The sequence below is a fragment of the Heterodontus francisci genome, chromosome 9 (assembly GCF_036365525.1).
Source record: "Heterodontus francisci isolate sHetFra1 chromosome 9, sHetFra1.hap1, whole genome shotgun sequence".
Classification (NCBI taxonomy): Eukaryota; Metazoa; Chordata; class Chondrichthyes; order Heterodontiformes; family Heterodontidae; genus Heterodontus; species Heterodontus francisci.
The window spans coordinates 46,434,442-46,445,564 of record NC_090379.1 but is presented as its reverse complement, the minus strand read 5'-3'; the positions used below and the strand labels follow the sequence as shown (position 1 = coordinate 46,445,564).

Below are 11,123 nucleotides of genomic sequence, written 5' to 3'. Positions count from 1 at the left end.
AATTCTGCCCCCTTTTAAGCCTTTTGCACTAAGTCTATTCCAGTTGATATTAGGTAAGTTACCATTGACCAGAAACTGAACTGGACCAGCCATATAAATAGTGTGGCCATAAGAGAATGTCAGAAACTGGGAATTCCGTGGCAAGTAACTCACCTCCTGACTCTCCAATGCCTGTCCATTGGGAACACCAACACCTGCAGGTTGCACTCCAAGCCACACAACTTCCTGAGTAAGAACTAAATCGCTGCCTCTTCATTGTCATTGGGTCAAAAATTTGGAACTCCCTACCTAACAGCGCTGTGCGTGTAACCGCACCATATGAACTGCAACAGTTCAAGAAGGCAGCTAAACACCACCTCTCAAGGGCAATTAGGGATGGGCAACAAATTCTGGCTTTGCCAGTGATGCTCACATCTCAGGAATGAATTTTAAAAAAGACTGCCAGATTTGCTGCTTGACCCCTTATCCCAAATTGATGAGCCATTTGTGGTGTAGCACTCACATTTCACCATCAGTATAGCTCAGCCTATTGCTGGGGACATCGGGTGGCAAGCATGACTGTGCTGCCCCATCCACCAATCATGTCTGCAATAAAAATTGGCCTCTTGATATCTGTGATCAGTCCCGATAAGGGACAATGTTACAAAGATAATAATCAGGCAGCCCTTTCCGGCCTCAGTAAAAATAAACATTTCCCTTATCTATTGCTTGTATGTCAAATGAGGAAAAAGATTAAAATGAATTTTTGATGCAGACATTTGTTATTCTTGTGACAAAGTACAACGTACAAGTACACGTACAAAACAGAATATAAATAAAAGCCGAATTCTGGTTGATGTTTGCACTGTCATTTTAAATGAGATTCTCCTACTTTAAGGTATGGAATTCCTAGTATAGTTTACTGAGTGACTGTTTGTTCCCTATGTGTTTATATATGCAGAAAATGCAGCATTGTCGCTTACATGAGGTCAGCTGAGACAGTGATTCGCACACTTTAAATCAATCTGACCTTCGTCAGCCATCCTCAAACTATATACATACTTTCTTGCCTCATTAATATTTCAATGGTAATTTAAAAAGAATCGACTATGACTCTGTGACCTTGGGTGGGAATATGATGGGAGTGGGTGGGGAAAAGTAATTTTACCCACCAATAGGAGCAGAGAGTTCTGGCACAGAAGTGCATTCTTTGCATCCCATAATGAGAAGCTGGACTGTTTGTTTCCATTAGCAGGGGTGGGGACTGCTGTCAAGTTGCAGCTGGGGCTGATTACTGTTCACAGCAGGCACTGCAATAGAAGACCTCAACTGTAGGTTTTAGCTGTGGTTTAGATATTTTAAAAAAGTGGGAAAGAAGGGAAGAAATAAAACCCTGTTTGTACGTGATGTCTGACTGTGAGGGATTAACTCTGGGTAAGTGCCAGTTTCAGTTTATTGCTTCGTCCTCAGCTCTCAGCTTGTGTTCTGTGGTACAGGTTTAAAAGCTGTACATTCTGCGGCAAATCCTTTAGTGCTCACCAGTCATCAAGCTTCAGCAACTTAAGCTAAACTTGTTTTTACTTTAAATATGCAGCTAGGTCAAATGAATCATCCATTGAGTTAGTGAGTCTGCAGAACCTCAAAATCGGTATATATCCAAGGGTAATATAGTTAAAATGAAGACAGTAGATGTCAGGAGAAAGGTATATGAGGCACATTTAAATGTATGAAAATACTCACAGTGCCATTTTTAGAGAACTGCAGTCCTGCAGTATTAATAATTCCTAAAATTAATAATTCTCATGAAAGCAGTCAGTTTGTTTATGTCTTACAAACATTCATATTTATGCAATTCTATTAAAAGGCATCAGGTTATTGTGTATCACAAGTAACTTCAAAAATTGCACTTCTTAAAATGGCATTGCTATTTCTGGGATTTAAAAAGCAAGTTAACCTAAGGGTATAGGGCTTTCTCTCTAACAAGAAAGAGCTTTCATTTTGTTTCAAATTGGATTGGAATGTTTAATTGCAAAATAGACATTATGCATCACTTGAGAAATGTGCTTAACATTTAAAGTATCAGGAGTGTTCTCCCAATAGCTCAGTGTGATTAACTAGCAGCATACAGACCAGAAAGGGCCCAGGTTCAATCCCATGTCAATGCTGATCTCAGCTGGATGCTGCAGTTAGCTGCAGAAGAAGAGGGGGAAAAAAAATTCCAGGCATCCTGCTCCTGATTGCTATCCAGCAACCTCATCTGCAAGGGTGGGTGTTTGTCATTGGGCTTAGGCTTCATTGAAAATAGCTGCTTCCACTCAGAGTCAAAGCTTACACAGAATAATAGCATCTTTGGTTAAGCTACATGATGAGATGGGAGCAAATTATCAAGGAAAATACAGAGTTGAACAGTTCATGCAATGCTGCTATGTGAGCTGACTAGTAGTAGTTAGACAGCCTGAGCGTTCAGGGTTGAAGGATCATCATAATCTGAAAAGTCAAACAAATGCCCAGAGGTCCAGAAACAGCCCATTCAACTATTGCGACATTATGTTAGATTTAGTCATCTCTCGCTATGTTTTTTAATGTGAAAAATCAGCATTCAGAATGTTTGCAGGGATGGCAGGGTCCCATGGAGATCAGGCTCAGCTGTGTCAGCGCATTTAAAAATGTCCAACTCCATTTGTATGGGAGTGGACACAGGGGAAACAAGAGTTCTTTGGCACAAAAACTAAGTAACATCTTGTGCTGTGAAACAGTGGAGGATCATTCAGTGATAGTGCCTGTGAGTCAGGAAATGTAAACTTCAGTAACAACACTGCACTTAAGGATTATTTCCTATGAATTAACCCAAATTGGAATGCTTGTTGATCTCATGGAAAAGAAACAACAACAAACGCAATGTGGACAGCAGCAACTTGTTGATCCCGGAAAGACTTGGGGCATGTGAAACGTGGAAAAACTTGACTCTCTCATATTGACCTTAATCAGCATCATCACTTATCCAGACCGGAGTGGGTGAATTTGGCTGTCTGTCTTCAGAAGGAAAATGGAGCAGGAAGGCCTTCTGCTGAATCTGAACTCTGAAAATTGGCTGTAGAAATATTTCTCCAATTCTAAATTTTATGCAGTTGTTGGCCTGCCCTCTTAAGCTGCTGCAGCAAGTGAAATGACCCTCCATCTATGGTAGACTCTCATAAAACATAATGAACTCAAGTCAGGAAAATGGGAAGCATTCACAGCATGGGTGGCCAGTGGCTTGAAATGCCCTAACTGCACTTCAAGTGGGTAATCTGCTGATGAGAAATATCTAGGCCCGATTCCCTTTCCAACAAGAATTGTCATTTGAATATAAAGGGCTACCTCCCCTCATGAAAAGCTTTCTCATCATTGATTTGTTATAACTGTTTTTATACTATCCTTTCTGTTCTTCCTTGAATTAGCTACATTTTCTCCAGTGTGGAGCCATTGACAAAGGATCCATTGCCATTCCTGTTGGACAAGGAGCTGCACTGCACTCCTGATGAATTCATTGAATATTTTTTCTCCATTATCCTCGGCTCAGTCTGTGTCTCAGGTGCCACTCGAGCTTTGCCTCTTCCATGGCTCAGGTCCTCCTTTATGTATTATTAACATGGGTGTCTGCCCAAAATATTCATATGGTCCTTTCCCCAGGAATTGGGATTGGGTCAACAGCTGGTCTCAGTGGCCCACTGCCACACCCCAGAATTATCCAATTTTATACCCTTGGTTGGAGAGTCAGGGATAAAGGGCCAACAATTTAAAATAGTCACTAAGAGACTCAGGGCCTTGCTTGGGATAAATTTATTTACACAGAATGGTGTTAGACCATGTAAAGCTTTGTCACAGGGAATAACTGAGGCAGAGACCATGCTCAGGGAAGAATAGTTAAGCATTTGAAGTAGAGGAAGATCCAGGGCAGTGGGATCAGTTTTGGAAAAGATGCAGCACAGACACCATGATATCAATGGGATGGACATCATTCTACAGTGTGTGAACTTTCTGCCCAGGTGATGAAGATGAGAATTTGTGCCGTGGGTCTATATGGTTCTAAGTGCAAATGCCTAGATTATAAATGTTTTTTTTATGAATGCACAAGGCCAGGCCAGAACAAAATTGATTACATCTCTTTGAGCAGCATGTTGTTCGCCTTTTAAAAATCTTATAATATGGCACTGATGGGGTTACAAGATGGATTTTTCTTTCTATTGCTTTTCCTTATACATCCTTTTTTAAAATAGTGATTTAATTTGGAATACAGTTCCATTGGAATCTCCAGGGCCTTACACATAATCATTCTTCATGTGTGGCCTGATTTATAAAGGCTGGTGGCCTTTTAACCATAAAAGTGAGTACAACTGAGTTCAATCGCAGAAAAGCACTTCAAGCAACCGAGGTTAGACAGCAATCCAGGTGCAGGAACCCTAGAGATTCCCTTCCCCATCATCTTCAATCGTGCAGCCTTACATTACCATTTCCTCCCTGGTATTCAGATATTGAGAGAACACAAAATAATTTAAATAACTTCATACATTTTTGATGTGTAAAATCACTGTTTGATGTGTTGAATAGAGTAAGAGTTTGAGGATATTGGTTAAATATAAACATATTGTAGCAGTGCAAACAAAAAATGCGCTGCCACTCATAGATGAACTGCACAAACTGGGAGACCTGCTGTCAACTCCCAACCTTAGTTATTATCCATACAGTGTCCTCTCAGATGGCATGTGCCAATCTCAGCCACGTCATCACATGTGGCACTGAGGGAAACTGAGGGGGAATTGAATGAAGTTCCAAATTGATGGAACTCTTCAGTATTTCTGACTAGCGAACACCATATTGGTTGGGTGAAGGTTGTCCATCGTCACCATTTGGATGAAGTCTGAGATGTGATGCCTGGTAAAGACATGAAGGGGACAAAAAAAATACCAAGTTTAAAGAAAACTCAATCAGACAGGATTCCTTGTGATTGAAACCCATGAGCAATATTATCTGGTTATAAAGCCAGCAATGTTGCTGCTGCCAAGCTGCTCTGTACTGCATAATTTTAGTGGAACACCTTTTGGAACAGGACAATATGATATATTATTCAGTTAATCACATAAACAGGTCCAGATGTGGGATCACATTTATTTTAAATCATCTAAATCCTATTTAAGTTCTAACATCAGAAAAACAATGCATTATTAGAATGTAGATACTTTCTAGCTGAATTTGTGCCCTGGCAGGATCTTACACATTGAAGAGGAAAGTCTGCCCGAGAATGTTTTGGTGCAAGTGGCTACTGAGGCAGAGGCAATATTGTTTAAAAGGGAATTAAATAAGTATTTGAAAATGGGGAATATACAAAAAGGGCAGAAAAATGGCATTGGAGAAGACAACTGCAGCTTAAGAGCTAGTGCTGGCATCAAAGGCTGAATGGCTTTTCTCTGTACTGTAATTTCTATGATTCCAGGTTACATTAACTTAATAATAAAATGCCCATGTTGTAGAGGAAGGCTGAACTCATTATTATATTGTAAGCGGTCACAGCCAAAATATGGTTACACAAATAGCATTACAAAATGTTATATAGTCACAATCTAGAATAATGCTTTTTTGTTCTTTAATGTGCATAGTGTACTGCCATGTAAAGTGATTAGTGACGCATTTGAGCAGTTCTCAGCTTTTGTATTTTCAACGGATTTCTTTTCAGATAATTAATCCTCTAAGAACTTAACCTCAGGTGACTGGTAAAACATTTTTATGAACAGAAATATTCTTCTAAGTTCTCTTAAAACTTAGAACTGGAAAATCAAGTGGTAATGGGACATGGAGGGGCAACAAAGCAGCTACAGTTTCTGCTGCTGATCATATATGTGGACATCAGGTCAGGACAGAATCAGGCTAAGCTGTGATGGCCACCATAGTCAAATGGCCCAGCAACAATCAATGTTTGGGTTCACATTTGAAAAATGGTCGTTTGACTGAAGTACTGAGAGAGCTAGCAGCACTCATCAGGAATCACTCCCTTCCCTGTGCAGAGGAGAAAATCTGATGGTGAGGTTGGAAGGGATGTAGAAATATAAGAGTAATCCTTGAAAGGATTGTATCCAATAATTGAGATCTGAGAACTCACTGCTTGTTTGGTTTCAGCAGCAACCCTGATACATCAAATGAGAAAATAAATAATGTTTTGACCAATTCTCAAATGCTTATAACATACTTTCCCCAGTTGATGAGACTAGCAGGTAGTAAACAATACAGCCTTAGACCAGTGGACTCTCTTCAATCCGGTCTTAACAATAGAAGTGAATGTTTTAGGTATTTTAATTCGATGGCAACAATTGACTATTTTGGAATTTATGAAGGAAGTCTATTGTGTTGGTCAACGTAGTTAACCACAGTGTTAATTACCCATGTAAATATGGACCGTGCACTGAATCTGAACCACCTTTGCCTCAGAGTAGGGGGAATGCTTCTCTGTGTTCTTTTTATTCTTTGAATGGCATAATATAATGGACAAAAGGAGACCTATGGAAATCCTAACTCAACACATATTTTTGTGGGCACATGCAAAGCAGAAGTGTTTAGTGCCAATGGGGGTGGCTACCTCTGACCTTCTGCATGGCACTGTACTCATTTCTTCTCAGAGAGTCTCATTCATTTAACTGCATGCATTTGGAAATGGAAAATGCAGCTCATCCTCAGACTTATCTCAATTTGTGCTGACGTTTTTCTGGCACACAATACATTGGGCAATAAACAGTTCTTTTGGCCAATCAAAGCAAGAGGGCTATTTCATTACTGAAGACACTCTGGATCAAGGGATTTTGCTTCTTTATGTTAGAAAGTTTTAGGATAAAACGTATCTGCAAGTGTTACAAGGCAGTAGGGGATTCAGATGATATTAGATTGTGAGTTTACCAATGTTATTCGAACCCAAAATGTTTCATTTTTGTATAGGTCTCTCTTATTCTAAAACAGTAAGAATATTAATATATATTGACATCTGCAAGTACCTGTGAGCAAATCATTCGACTCAAACTACACCAATGTTACATTGCTGTACGTGACTTTTCCTCCAGTATTATATAGAATTTACAGCACAGAAACAGTCCATTTGATTCAACAGGTCGATGCCGGTGTTTATGATCCACACCATCCACCTCCCACCCTACTTATTAAATGGCGGAGCAGGCTCGAGGGGCCGAATGGCCTACTCCTGCATATGGTCATATGTACTTCCTCTAACCTATTTGCATATCCTTTTATTCCTTTCTCCCTCGTACTTATCTAGTTTCCCCTTAAAGGCTATTTGTCTCGACTACTTCATGTGGGAGCAACTTGCACATTCTAACCACTCTGGGTAAAAAACAATCTCCTGAATTCCTTATTAAATTTATTAGTAACTATCTTAAATTTATGGCCCCAAGTTTTGGACTCTTCCACAAGTGAAAACATTTTCTCAACGACTACCCTATCAGACAGGCATTAGCAAGGTTGATGCATGCCTTCAAGCTAATTCAATGCAATCAAACCAATGCTGTATTTATCAGCTAGGCAATTCTTTAATTTTGATGGTTAAGAATGAGAAAACTACATATTTTGAGAAAAAAAAGTATTTCTATAGATTTCTTTTGAGATCAGATGGTAAAATTTAGAGTGCGCTGGCAACATTTTGGAAATAACCTCTCACGCATCACAGATCAAATTACTGGCCTTAAGTTATTAGCCAGTGAAATGGGTTATCATTTTTGATACAACAAAAGTCCTTTGAACATTTTTTCCTTCTAAGCTATAACTGTGTCACCCTAGACACTCTTCTTCATCTCTATAATACCCTCTATTGAAATTGTGACTCATTGCAGTCCCCTACTCTTAACTCATTCTCTCCCAGACCTCAATATTTATTTCTTCTCACACTTTCAGGCTTAGAAAACCCAACTTAGATCTCATTTAATCACTACTTCCTGATTTACATCATGTTCTCTTTTATTCTTTTTAACAGGCGTGGTTCTTGGCCCCTCTATGGTTTGTCAATTTGTAATATTAAAGCCTGGCAGGCAATACAGTACAACAGAAATATCTGCATCCACAGATGCCATTCCTTCACATTAGTACTTTTAAAGTGTTAGGAAAGTCAATTGATAAAGGAGAATCACACATTATGGGCTGCATTTTACCAACTCACGGCCAATCGGCTCATTTACCTGGCTGGGGCAGATCGTCCCACCACCGATGACATGGAGGGGGCGGGCGCTTCGTCCCTGGCAACGACACCGGCGCCATTGCATCTCTCACCGGTGCCACTGCACAGACGCTGGTGCCTTTTTTAAAGGGCTTCAAGCCCTACCATTGCATTTGGATTTTTATGGTTATAGGCAAAACAAAATTTAAGTAAAAACTTAATAAAGATTCAAGCCCTTCTCCCATGCCCCCAATGATGAAAAAATTTATTAATTGCCCTCCCCCCCCCCCCAAAAAAACTTACCTTGCAATCCTGACCTTTCTCCCTGCAAAGTTTATGAACTTTTACCTCAACCCCTTCCCACCATTCCCTCCACCAATTGCAATAGATTTTTGCGCTCCCTCCACACTGAAAATTAACCTGCTTCCCCCTCCCAATCAATGTTGCACCTTGGATCTTCGAACAGAGATCCAAAGGCGCGGAAGTCCCACAACCGACCGGAATATGGCAGCGGGACAGTCGATGGGAGCAGGTAGGTCATTAATTCATTAATTTAAAATATTTGAATCCTGCTCCAGTCCCTGAGCGGGGGGGGGTGGGGGGGGAGATGCAGGGGGTGGGCTGCTACGAAGCCTCGCCACCGCTGGTAATATGGGGCGGTACCTTCCTGGCATCGAGGCCCGTGATGGGTCTCACCCGGAGGCATTTTCCGGGCCCCCCTGCCACGGCCACTGACGCCGGGGGGCTTGTAAAATTCAGCCCTTTGTCTAACACCTTTAAAACCCAACAGTGATTGAATTGCATGAATACATCTGAAGGAAAACAAGTTGGACAACTCTATGGTTTTGAAGTTACAGTAACGTTCTCTCATACCGAACCTGGTTTTAATTTTACCGTTGTAATGCATTGCCCTATTCAATTCTTGGAAAGTGATTCTGAAAATAGCTCATAAATTAAATAAACAGAAATAGGCACATTCACAGGAAAATAACAGACCTTGCTGTCAGATTGGGTAAGGTGGTGACGGTGACACTATTACAGCATGTGGTGCCGTGCTGGCAATTGGCGATGATTATTGTATTTGTGACTAAGTGTGGATCCAGCTTTCTGCTCAGAAGCAGCCTCAGGAGAAACTTTGTGTAGCAAACATTCATATTTGCCCTGTCTGCCAATAGAGACTAATGGAAGAGGAGACACGTTTTCTTGGTTCTCTTCAAGGGGCAGAAGAGCCTCCACAATTAATCCATTAATAATATCAGTTAATTCATATAGATATTGAATTCTTAATTATACTTTATGACTATTCCTGAACATAAATGGTAACCATGACTTTGAGTAAGAGCTTGTTTTTATCATCATCTATGGCTCTGGGATATTTACGGACAGTGGCATGAGGTCTCAGATATTTGACTGAAACATGATCTGATGTCTAGTTTAAATGTGGAGGTCTAAAGTCATTTTTAGAGTGAAACCATTTAACTGAAAGACTGTCTAACCACTACGTTACTGTGTTGAACTGCAAATCCGCTGCCTGTGCATTCGTTATATGATCCAAATAAAACTATAACAGTTAGATGCACCAGCATGTTCAGGTATTATAATGACTTAGTCACCCAGCACTTCTTGTGTAGAAATCATAAACTTTTGTTTTGCATGAACTGGCCCATATCCATTTTAGGAAGCAACATGAGATCACCTTCAGGACATTGTTTCACAGCACAGTAACTACAACTGGTACAAAGTGACTTTTGAAAACTTGAACCTTTTAATGTTAGCAAAGAGGCAGCTATCCCAGCTCTTCACTTCATTTTACAGGGCAGAGTCGGTTAGCTTAGACGGCTAGAGTGTGATGCAGGCAAACACCAACAGTGCGGGTTCAATCCCCATGCTGGCTCTGGTAGTCCATGGAGGCCTGCCTCCTCACCTTGCCCCATGCTTGAGGAGTAGTGACCCTGAAGCTATACATCACCAACTATCTCTCTGTAATGGGGAAAGATGCCTATGGTCCTTTGGGACTACGGTTAGAACAACAACAGCTTCATTTTACATTTAACTGGCATTTAATTACTAAAGAGCAGAACGCTATGGCCAGAATTTTACCTTTAGCAACGGGGTCGTGGAAATAGAAGCGGGTGGCGAAGGCCCTCCTGCTCCAACCTCTGCTGCCATTGTGATCACGCTCTGACCAACCAATTAATGACCAACAAGCAGCGTCGCCGAGAAATACACAGTCAGGGGCAAGAGGTAAGGTGGCAGCCACATTGTCCTGTGACTCAGAAGAAGGTGCTGGCAACATGTTTAAAGGGCTGCCAGCACCTAATGCTTGTATGCAGATGTCTCAAGGAGGAAGCCTGGAGTTTGATAGAAGCCCTCACCTGCATGAAACCCTAATGCAACACTGAAGAACACCCCTCATCTGCCAGTGACCACCCCTCATCAGTCTGTGACCACCCCCTCATCTGTTTGCTGCCACCCTTCATTTGTCTGACACCGGGCAAGCAAGCCGACCGAAAATCTTCTGGAACCCACTTGAGGACATGGCAAAAGCAAGAACTCAGGTGGCCATACGGTTCAGTGACGTCTCCCTGCATGTCCTCCTCCAGCTTACTCAGGCAAGGCGGGAGGTCTTCTTCTCTAGGAACCGAAGAAGAATACCTTCTTGATAAACAATGAGGTGAAAAGTTATTGGCGATAGGTAGAAATGTGGAGTAATCAGTTCAGCCATTAACTTATTGAATGGTGGGGCAGGCTCAAAGGGCCGAGTAGCCTATTCCTGCTCCTAATTCGTATGTTCGTATTCAAAAGGCGGTGAAAGCAGAGTCTTTGAATATTTTTAAGGCAGAGGTAGATAGATTCTTGACCTCCCTGCTGAAGCAAGCAAGCCTGGTTGGAGGTTACAGAGGAGGTAAGCAGCCATGGAGTCATCCGAAGAACGTGGATCCAGAACTACAAGCGG

At 41.3% G+C, this 11,123-nt stretch overlaps 1 protein-coding gene across 1 annotated transcript in view; it reads left to right on the top strand.

Moving 5' to 3' along the window:
* Positions 1-1,245: 1,245 nt before the first annotated feature.
* The window catches only part of eml1 (EMAP like 1), a 243,796-nt gene continuing 233,918 nt past the window's right edge, over positions 1,246-11,123 (top strand). Inside the window, exon 1 of the mRNA XM_068038955.1 lies at positions 1,246-1,413. Within this exon, the coding sequence (XP_067895056.1) occupies positions 1,386-1,413 (28 nt within the window). The 5' untranslated portion in view covers positions 1,246-1,385. The remainder of the gene's footprint in view (positions 1,414-11,123) is intronic.